This window comes from Mytilus trossulus, chromosome 14, assembly GCF_036588685.1.
Source record: "Mytilus trossulus isolate FHL-02 chromosome 14, PNRI_Mtr1.1.1.hap1, whole genome shotgun sequence".
Taxonomy (NCBI): Eukaryota; Metazoa; Mollusca; class Bivalvia; order Mytilida; family Mytilidae; genus Mytilus; species Mytilus trossulus.
In genome coordinates this window covers 57,587,851-57,604,885 of record NC_086386.1, presented here as the reverse complement: position 1 = coordinate 57,604,885, position 17,035 = coordinate 57,587,851, and the positions used below count along the sequence as shown (strand labels likewise).

At 33.4% G+C, this 17,035-nt stretch overlaps 1 protein-coding gene across 1 annotated transcript; it reads right to left on the bottom strand.

Moving 5' to 3' along the window:
* Window positions 1-2,108: 2,108 nt before the first annotated feature.
* On the bottom strand, window positions 2,109-13,802 carry LOC134696613 (hyaluronan-mediated motility receptor-like). Its single transcript, XM_063558481.1, has 9 exons — window positions 13,690-13,802; window positions 8,188-8,506; window positions 7,410-7,474; window positions 6,958-7,023; window positions 5,893-6,567; window positions 4,437-4,653; window positions 3,750-3,836; window positions 2,994-3,080; window positions 2,109-2,642 (listed from the first exon to the last, which is right to left on the bottom strand). The coding sequence occupies exons 2-9, from the start codon at window positions 8,503-8,505 to the stop codon at window positions 2,367-2,369; spliced, it is 1,791 nt and encodes a 596-aa protein (XP_063414551.1). The 5' UTR covers window position 8,506; window positions 13,690-13,802; the 3' UTR covers window positions 2,109-2,366.
* Window positions 13,803-17,035: the final 3,233 nt, after the last annotated feature.

Here is a 17,035-nt window from a genome sequence, read left to right as displayed (position 1 = left end):
GAATCGACAACCACACGTTGATTTTTTTTTTATAAAATGAGTCCGGAAAGGGTTAAACTTAAGCAGAATTAGTGAAATAAGTTTTCCAAGTTAAACAAATTTGCAAAAATATAACACACCAACGCACAGACGAATTCGGTTTTAATAATCGTCGATCGGATAGTATACTGTCTTCAAAATTATGATTGAAAAGACCCGTTTTACAGTGATGTTTCCCCCTCAAAATGCATGGTTGATTATGCCAGTAAAATTGTCAATATATGATATGCACCAATTTCCTTACTTGTTTCGTATATACAAAAACCGTTGCATTTGATGGATGATACAGTTACATTATATGATCTTATATCATACTATGTTTGTGTCGCCAAACTAAACGATTTGTGAATACAGTAAGGATGTAGATATCACTACTTTTATTAAATTTATATTTATAATTTACATCTTGAACATCTGGAACATGCATTTCGTGAAGTTTACTATTGTTTATATGCTAACCAAATCATACAAATTATTAATCGTCTGAATGGGCGTTACAACTCGTTTTTACTCTAAAATTGGGATTTTTTTAAGGATATTTAAAATCAAATATCAACACGTTAAATGTATATATGAGGCATATAACAATCGCGAATGTGTTAGAGATATGAAATAGCACAATGACCACTTTACCTTGAATGGTATTTTATTTACATCTAGAAATACTAGCAATTAATAAATGACCTCTAATAAATGATGACTGACTATCAAGTACAATTTTAAGCGTTAAAATTTAGAAAATTATAAAGCAAATCAAAACATCGTGCTGTCGGAAATCTTGTCCAGAAAAGCTCTTAACATTTTTTTAGCAACACTATATGATATTATATATAGTAAGTTTTAAATACGTCTGTTTAGTCTACAGAATTGTATATGTCATCGACAATGAATTGATGTCATTAACGAAATGGCTTACAGTATTTAGTATTTAACTAAAACAATAAAATTTTGACAAAGTATTTACTTTGACTCTTTAACAAAAATATAAAAATTTCAAAAAATTTAAACCAACCAATTTATCAGAAAAATTACTGTGGTTATATAGCAGTAGGTCAAACGCTAATTTATAATCCTGGTACCTTTGATAACTATTTGATCACTGAGAAGCTTAAGATTCCCTTAACAACACAACGTAATTAAAACGTTTAGCTGATTTTACAGAGTAGTGTTAGGTATCACCTTAAACAAAACAATATACATTACAAAATTGTCCTTTCGATATGAAACAAAAATTAATATACACAAATGCTTCAAAATGTATGTCATCTTGAATCCAGCAAAATGGAAAAACTGAGAAGTAAATACTGTAAATTTGAATAACAATGAATGTGGTTTTCATGGAGACAACATTACAACAATAACAAATTCCCAATAGGCATCTTTATGTCAAGAGATGATTTAACAAAATAAATCTTTTCATATAAAATATATATAAATTGTAAAAATAAAAGTATAACAAGAATACCAATTGTTGAATAAGTGAGTATACAAAATACTTAAAAGGTATAACCAAAATACCGAACCCCAAGTCATATTCAAAATAGGAAAAGTCCATGAATACGAACAAAATCAAATCAACTGAACACGTCAAAAACAAATGTCAATTTTCCTTAGTCTGAATTATTATCATTACTTTTTCAACAAGCTATATGAGTATCAAAGATTGACAATCTACACAAAATTCGACGAATATTAAAACAAATGTTAAAGTGTTTCAGAGTACAGCAGAAGATAATGTAAAAATGTTAACTGGATTAATTTAACAGAATATTTCTTGTACTATCGGCTTCTAGAAAGATTGTTGATTTTTACCAACTGCAAGAAGCAAATTCATTGGAAGCAAAAATCTTTTTCCTAGATATCTGAAAAACCATCGTTTTCCAGACGAATATCAGTTGTGTCATGAAAGGATTGATGCCTTCGAAAAGCTGTATACTACTGTTGCCTTTTTTTTTACAGCGTTTGGTATTTCAACGAAAAACTTAATTTGATTCGATTTGGATATGCAACTTCCGTATCAAGTCATGGAAATTAGTGTTTTAAAAAAAGGTTGTTCAGCGGGTAGATGAAAAAAATTAATATGAATATTTTTCTAAAAAAAATAAAATATTAAGATTGTGTCCCCTTAAATGTTTCGTTATCCTTCTCAGCACATTACTTTCATATCACAATAATAAATGCAATCCATTATACAGCCTTTTTGGAATATAGTCTTTACAACTGTTAAAAAAAGTAGGCTAGCAGTAAACATTCTTAACAATAACCGTTAAATTTCCACATGGAACGGTAAAGGTCACAATAAAGTACTTTCTCTGTTTACTTTTAGCTTAACGTTTTTTCTTGATTGGTTGTACCACACTTTTTACCATCACAGGACCATCTGATGTAAGCCTCATGGTAGGCCAAACAACAAAGTCCACAATATCTCCAGACACTGTGAACTCTCTCATTAAGTCTTTATCTAGTTGAACTCCATGAGCATAGCTGAACTCGAAGGCGATTGGTGGATCTTGTACTTGTGTTAACCAACAAATAGCTATACACTCTTCTGCAAAATCTTTCATCAACCCGGATAGTTCTTGTTCATTCTGTCTGGCATATTGCTGAAACAATTAAAATGGTTCATATGTGTACGCTGGTTTATCTTTTCTAGTTTTTTTGTGTGTAAAAAATACCTTTTAAAATAGATTGGTATGTGTATATAATTATAAACGGATTGATATGATTGATTATTGTTTTATTGACAACAGTCCAGTAGCGAAAATTGCATGCATGTTTGGAACTAGAACAAATTGACAATCAATAGGAAAATCCAAAAATGTATAATAATTGAATGTTGTGTTGTTGCACTACCTTGGGTAAGGGGAGGGTTAAGCGCTCACACAATGTTTAACCCGCCACATTATCTATGCATGTTATAACATCATGACATATGAGTTTGACATGTTTTTTACCTGAACAATGGATGGCAGTGTTTGTTGAGCATTTGATTTCCTAATATTTCTAATCGTTGATATATCTATATTGCTGGCATTTTGATCCTAAAAAAAAAAAATTACATGTGAATGAAACCAGATTGCACTTAGTTGTTCAATAGTTGAATATAAATAATGGAGGAGCTTATTATTTAAAACTCATAACAGTCGATACAATCAAGATGCAAAGAAGTTTACTAAAAATTAACTTGCTATTTAAGGATTGACTATTATGATCGAGCCCAGTATTCGTTTTATAAATACCCACCCAGCTTTCAACCATTCAGGTTAATATAGAATCTTTGGAGATTTAATGTCACTATTATGAGCTTTGTCCTGTCTTCCTTGTATGAGCATTTCTCTTGCTGTGTTAACAATGTGTCCGAGGAAGAGGATGAACAATTGGAAAAATCGATGATCGTAGCAATCATTTTTTTTTTTCAAACAAAAAGACTTAGAAGAGCACTATGTTGCTCTAAAAGGTGCTCTCATAGTCATGTTCACATTTATAACCACGTTCATACATCAGAGATATAAAGACGAACGTTCACGAAGAAATAAGATACATGATATTACAAAGACTGCATGTATTTTCGGGTCAAATTATGTCTTCCTGGTCATACTCCTTTCAATGTAATACAAGTAGTTATACTACATGTACTATTTTATAACATAACATACTGAACGACAACGTAACTACATGAGCTTTGGGGAATATGAACAAAACATACGAACCAGATTGTCTGGAGAACAACATGTGAGCGTTGATATGATAGTTTTCTCTTGGTCTTCTACTAAATGTTTACAAAACTGTAGCACTCTCTGTCCAAAAATAAAAGGATTAAGAAAAATATAAAGTTCGGTAGTCACTGGCTTTAAATGTGTGTAGTAGCAATTAGGAGTGTTCTTAATGTACACTTCCCTCTATTTCATTAAATCAAGATTACAACTTCGAAAGCAAAAACAAATATTGAAAAAAAAACATAATATAACAATGTCACGAAGCGATCTAAATGAGGAAACTAGTATAAAATATTCTAATGGTTTTAAGCATTTGAAATGTCAGTTAGAAGAGTTCCACATTTCCACTAAGCATGTCAAGAAGGCTGTTATAACGGAATGTTGAATTTAAAAGACATGCAATTTGATTGATTGATGGTTTTGCCGCCTTAGTTCTAATTGGTCCAACTTTTTTTCATTTGCTTGTTTACGCTTTTTCAACTTAACAGTATCTCTGTTTTCATTCGAGCGCCACTGATGAGTCTTGTGTTGACAAAACGTCCGTTTGGCATACTAAATTATAAGTCTTGTAGTATATACTATGAATGTTCATAGCATTGTGATTTACTCTTAATAAAGCAATAAAATAAGTTTTGTAGAAGGAAAGAATTACGAGTTAATGAAAATTACTGAATTAAACACCTCAAAAATTGACATGATCTCCATAGCAGCCATTTTTTCTCTTTCACTGCTGCTACCCACATCGTGATACGAATCAGTAAGTTCGTCGAATATATCGGTCCAAAGATTGTCGTACAGTTGTTGGTACCTTTCTACTAGTTTTAAGGGTCTGTTGGGGTCTCCAAGATCTGTTATGTTTGGATCCCCGTCTAACTTGCTGGCTGATAAAGAGCTCAATCTAAAAACATAAAACGTACAGGCTGTTGGAATATATACTTGAACATCAATGTTGTTTTATTCCTCTATTTTGCACGTGTTCAATAACAATAACGGTACCATTTTTTTCTGCACCAGATGCACATTTCGACAATTAATACTTCTTCAGTAATGGGCGAATTTTTTGAAAATCCAAAGCTCATTAAAAAAAATTAAGAGCTTTTTAACAAAAAGACAAAAATGTTTCTCAAATCGGGTAAAAAATCAGAGCTTTGCATGATCATGGTGTATTTGTATTCCTAAATACAAAATATTCAGTTCCAAAACGTGAAATTGAAATAGCAAATCTTATTACACAATCCGTATTTCATATACTGGATACTGGGTTTGTGATACTTTCGTGGACCAACAGTCCAATCTGGTTGAAATCATTATACTAGTAATAAACAAATAGACTACTGCTGCAGGTAAAGTGCAATGCGTGCATAGCTGTGTTACAACGTTTTATAAATCAACAAAGACAAAAATATTAAAACAAAAAAATATTTTGAATTAATATCTACACTGAGGTGGTATTTTTAAACACGGAGTATCATCTGGGACATTACTAGAGCGCCTACTGTGGTTTGAGACGTGTCTTAATAAGAAGAAATCTGGAAGACTTTGAAAATTTGTTATTTGTCTACGTCAAACACATAAATTGTTAGGACATGACCGAATCACGAGTGTCAATGAGTCAACTCTCCATCCAGTCACAATTTATAAAAAGTAAACCATTATGTTCATATTCTGGAGCATTAACCACAAGACTTAAATAAAACACCATTTAAAACCGTGAACTATGAAGCATTTGTTAAAATGATAAAAAAAATTACACCCTCCCCTAAAATATAAATAAATAAATACCAAAAGACTGAAAAAGCGATGCTTTCGCAATCTACAAGAGTGTCTTTTACGTGTAAGAGTTAATTGCTCTCTCCTAACATGGGTCATCCATGTATCGTCCCCTCTCGACGGACTATCATGGTTTCTCAAGACCATACTCGCAAATGATGTCGAGGGAGAGCCACAAATTCAGTCCCTGGAATCCCCCCCCCCCCCCCCCCCGAACGGTGATCTCATTGACAAGGTACCATCGTGTTTGTAGTCTGAAGCGCTAACCACTACACCACGGTTCTCCTTTTTACAAATGATTGAACGTGTAATGTACATTCAGGTTGCATTTGATTAGTAAAAAGACATTAAACATACATGTACATACCTGTTTCGTAGATCGTCTAATTCTTCGTTTTTCTGTTTCAATTCATTCTGCATTTGCCCAATTTGGTCCTTTAGAGACTCACACTCTCGACTCTTTCTTTCATTAAAATCACTACTCCTTATCAGTTCATTACCAATGCTTTCTAATTCTTCGTTTTTCTGTTGTTTGTCTGCCCTAACTTGTGTAAGTTCATTTGTTAATGTATCTTTCTCGTATAGAAGTTCTTCCTTCAACTTTTGAAGTTCTTCCCTTTCAAGTTTTTCTTCTTTCTTGGTTTTCTGGTGAGCTTTTTGCTCCTCAATAAGTTGATTTTGTAGGCTTTTTAATTCTTGTAAAAATTCTTCTGACTTTGTGTCTTTTTCGTTTGGCATTTCTTCTCCATTTTGTACTACGGTTTTTTCAAGAAACTTTTTCTCGTTTTCCTCAATCGTTTCTTTCAGCTTCGTAATTTCTGTATGAGCCTTTCTCAATTTTTCTTCTAAAAATTGGATTTCCATTGTCCGCTTATTCATCTCTATTTTTCCGAGTTGCTCCGTTGTAGCAATAGTTTCCTTGTTACTGGTTAAATCCTGTTGTAACTTTCTATTGTCATCCTTTAGTTGCTCTATTACATTATCTCTTACTTTACTCAATAGTGCTTTTTCTTCTTGTTGTTTGGTAAGTTCTTCTTTCAATCTATAAACCAATTATTCAATTATGAAGTGCAAGGATCACTTCCCAGTAAGCACACAAGTTATGCTATGAAAAACTCTTATTTCTTATTTATAATAAAAATGACACAATATATCAAAAACGGGTTTCTTGCGTCATAAGCAACTTCAAGATTAAATGGTTCTAGTGAAGTTATATTTTTTTTTAAATTCTCACTGAAAATAAAAACATTCTACTTGTACTACAGTATCAAATTATCAAATTAACCGATCAAATCAAAACGGGAGAAATACATTAATTTCAATTAACACTATTCCATATCAGAATCGAAACTTTAACCAGTGTGGATATGTACACGAATTACAGTCAGAACTCATAAATTGAACTATGCAATTAACTCATCAATAAACTCACTTCTTTGCACTGTCCTGTAGTTCAGTAATTTCTACGGGTGTCAGTATTCCATCTCCGTTCTGGCCACTGTGATAGATATTGAAAGTAAAGGGTATCAATGAAATTAATTCACACACGGATCTCTTTTCAAATAAAGGCTGTCAATCCTCACTTAAATTGAAGGCATAATAGATTCGTTTGTATTTTTTTAAGAAGTTTTAAGAATGCCTGAAGATGGATTTTGACAAAGGAATACAGAATGTTTTCAAAGGAATGTTAATTTACAACAACAAAAAATGCACTTGGTGTAGGACAGAAAACAGTTTTTATTTTAAAGACATAGCTATTACATTTACAAAAAAAAATTAGAATTAGTATAAGTATAAGTATGTTTATTTCTAACTCGAATGCGTTTTAAAAAGGTTTCTATTCAGAACGTGTGAATAAATCGAATGCAATTGCATGTAACTTACTCTGAACGTTTTCTTTTATTACTTCTGCCTTTTGATTCTTGTCCTTTCACTGGTGTTGCCCATCCCTGTCATGAGAATACATGACAAATATTATACAATTTATCATAATGTAATTAACTCTGTCACGAATGGAACCTTTTCGTGTGTTCAGAAAAAGTTGGGGGGGGAATCGAAAATAATTAGTCCAATAAAAACGACAACTTCTTAGTAAAAATAAAACGAAAAAAGGACAAACAACAACAACAAAACTTTACATAATAAATTCTAAGCCATAAGAACGCCCCCAAAAAACGAGAATCAACTAATGTGTTTCGGAGAGGCAAGCGGTTCCTGTGTCTAATGTGTCACCCGTCATGTTGCTCAATCAAGTGAAAACCCAATAATAGGTGGTGTTCGGTTAATGTTAGAATTGAGGGAAGGATCGGAAAGTGATAACGATAAGTGGGACATATCAGTGGTCATATGTAACACGGGTATTCCCGCCATAACGAACAATCCAATTCATGATGTCATTATGATGGCATCCGTAAAACTTTCGAAAGCCTGACTAAAATTCAACTTTAACACTTAAATGGAATACGCATGTATGCATATATTTGTGAAAATAAAAAACTGAAGTCGGTGATTTTTGATTCACTAGTATGATTAGTATATCCCGCAACTTTGCATACAAGCTAGGAGATTTACATTAATGCAGAACTAAGCACCAATTAAAATACGTCAAAGAAACTAACTTTTCTTTATTTGGAATTTCGGGTAATTGTTTGCCTCATTTTACCTGAAAAATTTGTTGAGCTTCTTCAAAATTCTTCTGAACGTCTTTATTTGCAAGAACTTTGTTTGACGACTTCTGGATAGATTCTGCTAAATCATAAAGCGCTCTGGGAAGTTTTAATTCCTCATAAAAACCAGGAAGAGTGTTTTCTTTCTTTTCTGTTATTTTTAACGATTGTAATTTGTCAGCACTGTTAGATAATTCTGTTGCTGTATCCATGGCTTCCGGTTGTTCTGGTTTCTTAATTCTCGGAGATTGTCGTGTCCCTTTTGCTGGTGTCGTTTGGGACATTTTACCCTTCTTTTTCCCTTTATCACTCATTCTTGAAAAAAATATATAAAAAAAACAAACATTTTTAAGATATTTTTTCAGAAGGCAGAAAGAGGAGAGTTTGGGTAGGGTTCAAAGGATAGAGAATAATTGGCCAAAACTGCAGAACAAAATGCAGTAGTAGTTATATTTCTGTAGCTATTCGGATTCCTTGCATCGTTAATGTATTTTCAGATATAAAAAGCACACAATATGATTTACGAACTGCATGTGTAGCGTTCTAAGGTAGTAATGTATTATTAAAGACTATAAAGATATATATGTATTGCATACTATAACAGTTCAATTTTGAATAAAAACTCTCTGAATTTAACTGTTCGTTTTCGTTTCCTGGTTTCAATCGGTTTATATATCCCGGCACAGGTCTTATATATACATTTTATTAATAGTTTATGGTACAGTATCAGTTTTCTCATGATTGAATGCAGTATGGTAACATACAGCGTACATTTATGTCATTTGGTCTCTGGTCGAGATTCATAAGCGTAATTTTTACACCACGTATATTCCTTTTTACATACGAATAAAAAAGGGGGAAGGACAAAGTGCTACTAGGTAAATTAAATGACAATATATGACAATGTAGTCGTTTTCTGAGTTTGTTGTTTAAATGTACACATTGTCATTTCATTGCTTTCCTAACATGCAGTGTGTAAAAGAGGGACGAAAGATACCAAAGGGACAGTCAAACTCATAAATCGAAAATAAACTGACAACGCCGTGGCTAAAATGAAAAAGATAAACAGACAAACAATAGTACACATGACACAACATAGAAAACTAAAGAACAAACAACACGAACCCCACCAAAGAGGTGATATCAGGTTCTTCGGAAGGGTAACCAGATCCTGCTCCACATGTGGCATCCGTCGTGTTGCTTATGTGATAACAAATCCGGTAAATATTCTAATTCGTAGGTCACATTCATGAAAGGGAAGGGGATTGTAGTTACGACGTAAGGAACATATCCGATATCATTTGTGAAACAGTTATTCCATAACGGTCAACCAACTCGTGATGGCGTCCGTAAAATTTACGAAGGGATGATTTCAACTTCACCATTTGGAACTCTTGGTTTAATAGCTTCCTTGTGTGCAGCAACCCTCTATCAAGAAAATCATGATAGGAAATGCAAGCACGGGAATATCGTATCAATTGGGAGATATATATACCCCGTATGCAGGTGCTGCTGGAATGTTGCTACTTAAAAATGGAAAGTTCACAATTGGAAAGCTGAAATCAGTGTAAATCAGGTCGACCAGTCTTTCAATATCATCAAAGTCACACTATTGATTGCTCGAGATTGATTGTGATATTGCTTTTCATGTATGTTTTCATTTATGCTTTTAATATGACTTACATTTATATTAAAGTAAGAGATGTGGGATATAAGGGGTAAATAAGTGGGGATGTGTGATATAGGGGTAAAAAGGTAGGGATGTGGGATATAAGGGGTAAAAGGTAGGGATGTGGGATATAGGGGATACAAAAGTGGGGATGTGGGATATAGGAGTAAGAAGTTTGATTTAGGAAAAGGAAGCGAAGTGGGAAGTGGAATGTTGTTTGTACCTTATAACATTTTTATTGTTGTTTAAGGAGGTTTACGTAGAACATTTTTTAGTCTATATCATATGTACTTCATCCAAATTCGTTAGTTCTATTAGTGGAAGATTACATTGTTTTAAAACTCCTTTAATAATTGCACAAAGATTCTTTCCGTTAATGCATGCCAAACTATAAACACTCATATAGTAAGGTTTGCTACAATGTACAAAGTAATAAGTGTTAGTGCGGTGACTGAAGGCAGATTTTTTTTTCAATTTAATCTCCCCACCGAACACACACCTATATTATATATCATTGGAAAGAGGAAATCGTGTAGTATAATACTATGCCTGTCGTCATGAATTGATATGGTCACATTTTTTTTAAATTGAGGTCAAAGGTCATATGTAAAAATCTGTGAAAATTTGGGAGGGTTTGAATTTTGACATTTTTTTTTTATTTCTAAACTATACCTAAATACAAATGATACTGTTTTGGCTTTATTAAGTTTGTTTTTATACATTAACCTTAATCATTGATATTTTTTTTTATCAAAATAATTCCTAAAACGACGTTTTATAAACAAAACTTCAAAAATCAAGTTTTCAACCTATTAAATGTTTTGAGCACCTTAACCTTATGAAAAATTTCAATTTCGGTTAAAAAATCAAGTGTCATGCATGGCAATACTTTAAAATTATTTTTTAAACTATCATTTTGGTTGAGGTATCAAACCAAAGCAATATAACTCTTCAGTCAAATATGACCTCAAATTGAATTTGCGGATACTTTAGGTTTTTTATAGACTACTCACTGTTTTTGGTTGTTTTTCACAATTAATACTGCTTCCATAGTATAATCTGTTGTTGTGTATTTAACTCTGGTAAATATCTATTATATTATAGGTTTTGTACCTATATCCCCCCTTTTTTTCCTTGCAAAGTACCACAAACTTTAAACGTATTCCATATAAGAAAAAGAAGATGTGATATGATTGCAAATGAGACAATTACGTGTAACTTTCCAAATGAGACCAAAAGAGACATAAATTTACAATTATAGGTCCCGTACGGACTTCAACAATGAGTAAAAGTTATACTGCATAGTCTTAAATTCCCGAAATGAATAATGTAAAATAAACGAAAAATTTATCGACTTGATTAATATACAAAATAAATAAGAAAGAAACACATATAGTTTATAGAAACAAACGGCAAACACTGCATTACCGTCTCGTGACTTGAAACAGACACATACAGAATGTGGCGGGTTATAACTTTTTTAAGGGCGCGTCAACACTCCCCTAACCTGGGTCCTGGGACCGTGTGTACCAGTGCAAAAAGCTTTATACCTAATCAACCGTCATCCCCATCATCTTCTTTTTCATCAACCGTCACAAGACATGTTTTAATATTTCTACACATTTCACTCATGGCCACAGGTCTACACATGAAAGGTGCTGCTCAAAGCAAACACCTTATTTTGAGTTTTTCTTTACAAGTACAGACAAGGTATTGTAGGAAATCCGAAGACATTTGTTCCTAAAAAATAACAGCTTCAAACCATTCCTATCAATTCATCCAAAATTCAACAGAGCTCTAAAGGGGTTTTTGGAAACTGCGATGGCATCCATATGCTTGTCTGCAAATATGATGGGAAAACATTATCCGAGACGAACACACTATCTTGAATTTGCTCAATTTCATGGTTGGCAACACATGAGATAGCGTACTAGCGTCGGACCTCATTTTTAGAAGCTTAAAATCCATTGGCATTCAAAGTTTCAAAAAGGTGTTTTAAACAAAACTCATGGTACATTTGTAATGCCAATCCTAAATGAAAAGGAGGGGGGAAAAGGCCACACAAACGACTGACTCAACATTTGATTAAGATTTACGCAATTTCTCTGGTGCCATTTTCCGAGAATAGTCTTAGCTGTATGCAATTTCATCGAGTAACCATAAAATGAATTGCAATAAATACGAAGGCATTGGCTGAATTGAAGAAGGAAGAGACAATTCATCCGAAGTTGGGTATTCTTCTGTAGAGTCTCGATGTCTTTTCTAAGCATACTTGCAGCGGAATGAAACATTTGTCCGCGATTTGTATCTATTACAGTTGACATTGAGATTCCGAGGTCAGTTTTCAATTGACTAGCAGCTGATATGACATCTCGAATAGTTGTTTTGCTACTAAATATTGTTATATTTGCCTTGAACTTGTTGAAATTGTTTGACAACTGAATTTCCATAAAAATCAAATGATGAAATTGAGAAAGGAAATGGTGAATGTCAAAGCGACAACAAACCGACCATATATAGAGCAGACAACAGCCGAAATGAGTTTAGACTGCATTTTACAAGTAGAATGTTTTAAATCTGAATCAGCAGGAAGGAAAGATCTATATTTATCAAGTAACGGTGTCATGGGAATAACCATTAAATTGTTTTCAATAGCCAAAAAAAAACTTAGTAAAAGTAGTATCGTGATCTGATATATCTGCTTCCACGGGTTTGGATTTATTTTTTTTCGTTTTTAGCAAATAATTTGTAATGCAATCAAAACGACAGTGCTTTAAGTTTAAAAGATGGACGGGAACCTGTTTTAACTTTAACCTTATCTGACACGGATAAAACATTCTTAATACGCTCATCTGATTCAAATTTCAGTGGATTTTTTTAAGCACTGCATAAAATTTAACGACTTTTGTCTTTTCTTTGGACTAAATGGAGCAAGTTGCAACGGACTTAATATATCACGGAATATTTACTGAAACTATCCGTCAATTATTTTGATTTTACAATAAGACTTTTCTGACAAAGTATATTTGATGTTTTATAACAAAAAACCATAGAATATAAACATATTCAAACAACGTATGTGGCATATATCAGTGTACATTAATGAAAATATGTGTATATAATAACGAAAAAGGTAGTAATTCCATGTATCAGTTGAGAGCAAATTATTGACTAATACACAAAATGTGACGGAAGGCAAGTGATTCAGTTCCGTGTTGAAATTGAAGTTTTTTTCTCATTCTTATTCCATTGATTTCTTAAGGTTTCTTTCATATTTTGGTTCCGAAATTTTTATCACTTATTAGTTTTATGAATTACTATATGCTTAACATATAATGGGATAATCTTTATAACTACTATGAAGAAGAAACTGAAGTTTGTGTCTAAATTTGCAATTAAAATTACCTCAATTTTGAACAGTCCAAACTTCGCAAATTTTATAGATTAGAAGAAAATAAAAAACGGAATAGAATATTTTGATATATAAAATTAGCTCCAGGAAAAACTATTTCCATTAAATTTAAGCAAACATACACAATTTTTCATTTTGAAAAAGGGGGGTTGAAACTCTCCAATATACTACTAGTCATTAAAACGACTTTTTAGAAAAACGTGACCGTACGAAATTTTGACGACAGGGCAAAAACGAAAGAAGACATATTTGTCTTTAAGTTAAGACCATTTTCAGCCGTGTGTTATTTGGGGAGATTAAACTCGCGATCTAGACGACTTTTTACACTTCTGTCACCGCACTATGTGTACAGAGAATATAAAATATATAGTTGATATAAGATACACAAACTTAACTTAAAGTAACACGTGCACGTACTTGCTAACTGGTGGTCCAAATTTTTGTCAAATAACTTGAGTTTCTAGTCGACACAAACCCTACTTTCTCTTTCTCGTATAGACTATCGACATTTGTAAACAATTGCCTTCCTTGTCATGTTCATTTAAATGTTTAAAACTTTATAAAAATTAGGCCAAATGAATTGTACAATATGTTAAGGAAATGTTCGTTTAATTCGTTCGTTTGACATCTTTCAACCATAATCGTGTATATAGGTGATATAAATAAGAATTTTGAATATATCTTTGTTTAGCTCACCTGGATCGAAGGGCCAAGTGAGCTTTTCTCATCACTTGGCGTCCGTCGTCAGGGGCGGATCCAGCCATTTAAAAAAAAGGGGGGTCCCAACCCAGAGTAAAAGAAGGGGGGGGGGGGTTCCAGCTAATGCTCCTATTCAAATGCATTGATCGGCCAAAAAAAAGGGGGGTTCCAACCCCCGGACCCCCCTCTGGATCCGCGCCTGGTCGTCCGTCGTCCGTCGTCGTCGTTGTCGTTAACTTTTTACATTTTGAACTTCTTCTAGAGAACCACTGAATGGAATGAAACTAAACATGGCATGAATGTTCCTTATGAGGTACTGACCAAGTGTTCCCTTATTTCTTTGTAGCCGATCCATCATTCAAGATGGCCGCTAGCGGGGGACTTAGTTTATCATAGGACCCTATGGGAAATGCATACAAATGACTTCTTTTAGAGAACCACTAAATGGATTGAAACCAAACATGAGATGAATATTCCTTATGAGGTGCTGACCAAGTGTTGTTACTTTGTAGCCGATTCATCATCTAAGATGGCCGCCAGGGGGGACTTAGTTTAACATAGGACCCTATGTGAAATGCATACAAATGACTTCTTTTAGAGAATTACTAAATGGAATGAAACCAAACATGGCATGAATGTTCCTTATGAGGTGTTGACTAAGTGTTGTTACTTTGTAGCCGATCCATCATCCAAGATTGCCGCCAGCGGGGGACTTAGTTTAACATAGGACCCAGGGGAAATATATACAAATGTCTTCTTTTAGAGAACCACAGAATGGAATGAAACCAAACATGGCATGAATGTTTCTTATGACGTGCTGACGAAGTGTTGTTACTTTGTAGCCGATCCATCATCCAAGATGGCCGCCAGGGGGGGGCTTAGTTTAACATAGGACCCTATGGGAAATGCATACAAATGACTTCTTTTAGAGAACCACTGAATGGAATAAAACAAACCATAGCATGAATGTTCCTTATGAGGTGCTGACCAAGTGTTGTTACTTTGTTGCCTATCCATCATCCAAGATGGCCGCCAGCGGGGGCTTAGTTTAACATAGGACCCTATGGGAAATGCATACAAATGACTTCTTTTAGAGAACCACTGAATGGGATGAAACCAAACATAGCATGAATGTTCCTAATGAGATACTGACCAAGTGCTGTTACTTTGTCGCCATTTCAACGTCGAAGATGGCCTCCAGTGGGGGACTGAGTTTAACATAGGACCCTATGGGGAATATATACAAGTTTCTTCTTATAGAGAACCACTGAATGGAATGAAACCAAACATAGCATAAATGTTCCTTATGAGATGCTGACCAAGTGTTGTTACTTTGTGGACGATCCATCATTCAAGATGGCCGCCAGTGGGGGACTTAGTTTAACATAGGATCCTATGGGAAATGCATACAAAAGTCTTCTTCTAAAGAACCACTGAATTGAATGAAATCAAACATAGCATGAATGTTCCTTCCCTTATGAGATGCTGGCCAAGTGTTGTTACTTTTAGCCAAATTTTGTATTTTTTTTATATGATTTCAAAAACCCAAGTAGAATAAGGTGAGCGATACAGGCTCTTGAGAGTCTCTAGTTTTTTACCAAAACAAGTTAATATCTAAACAAACTGAAATTACACTTTACATCAATTATGATTGGTGTCTAAATTGCTTATTGAAATAAATAAGAACAAAAGTTTTTATTGAACACACAGTTGTACCGATGCAGGAAAGCTTAAAAATAAAGGTTAGTTATATTAGCTAATATTTGGCCCCGAAACTGCATACATAGTGCAATTTTCCAATGTTAAAAAAACATGATTTTATAAGAAATTATAGGATTTGAAATTGTTTAAATCAAAGTCTTTATTATTTGTCTTAATGTGTTAAAATAAGTTTACGAATATAATAGTAAAAACTCAATTCTATCAAAACATATTCAAGACAAGACAAGAAAATTTATTACAACTTAGGCACACGCATGGTGCTACAAGAGGATAACAATTAATCATTAACAATTACATATATACTTATACATTTACAAGCAAGACACACAATAAATACATAAGTGATATCATACAATAAAACTGAAATACATTTACATGTGTCTATTATATAACAGCCTCATGCCTTGTGGTCAAATTCAGAAACATGGATGGTTGACTAATTTCTATTCTGAACTAAAGAGGCAATCGGCAATCCTCAAGTGAATCCGCTTATCTCCTTCTTTCGTTAGATGAAGGTACAGAATCGGCCGAGTTGTGACGAATTACTCAAGAAGGTCCAACAGTTGCCTATCATATCTTCTTCATTCTTGTTCAAGTCATTTTTTTTTTAATTTTGCGCGGGAAAGGGATGTAATTTCATAAAAGATTGTTTTTAGTGGTTTCATTGTTTTATCATTTTGTTCTCATGTCATAGTCTAACGAAGTTCGTGTATAATTACTTTGTGTATTGTGGCAATATGTTTTCTATACGAAAGCCAACAAATGAATACAACATCATCAGTATTAATGTTTACCAAGGATTATTATGAATTGAGCCTCAATGACAACAGTTTGATATTATACCAGAAACACATATATATGAGGGTACTTTTGAAAAAAAAATGAGGGTATTTAAAAAAAAAAAGGAGGGTACTATTAATATGGCCTTCCAAATACCGTTTAGACCCCTAACATCACTGAAGAGACATTTATTGTCGAAATCCGGATCTGGTGTACTAAAAAAAATATTGACACCTTATGCTTGTGGCATAACATCGTGGCAACAATTAAAAAAAATCTGTTTAGTAAAAATATATATTAGGATCCATTTTTTTCATCTTGTGATCAATTTTATTTGGCAATCGCCAACGGCAGTCAGTAGGGTTAAAGAACATCAGTTTTTCGACCTGTTAGTCAATGCGTTTTGTTTAAATATTCTTTTTCACTTTTTTGGTCTGTTGGGAAATGTTGTTTGCGCTGTTTTTAGACCCTTCTATACAACGATTTTTTTTTTACATGCACACGTATAAAAATTGCGGTTTTTATCCAACGCAATCAAAGGTTTGAACGTAGTTTTCAATTT

What these genes read in the sequence shown, in the direction of transcription:
- LOC134696613 (XM_063558481.1), bottom strand. Translation starts at nt 8,505, where the DNA reads ATGAGTGATAAAGGGAAAAAGAAGGGTAAAATGTCCCAAACGACACCA. An exon ending in AATAAAAGAAAACGTTCAGA is followed by an intron (nt 7,024 to 7,409) that starts GTAAGTTACATG and finishes TATCTATCACAG; the next exon opens with TGGCCAGAACGGAGATGGAA. An exon ending in CTACAGGACAGTGCAAAGAA is followed by an intron (nt 6,568 to 6,957) that starts GTGAGTTTATTG and finishes ATTGGTTTATAG; the next exon opens with ATTGAAAGAAGAACTTACCA.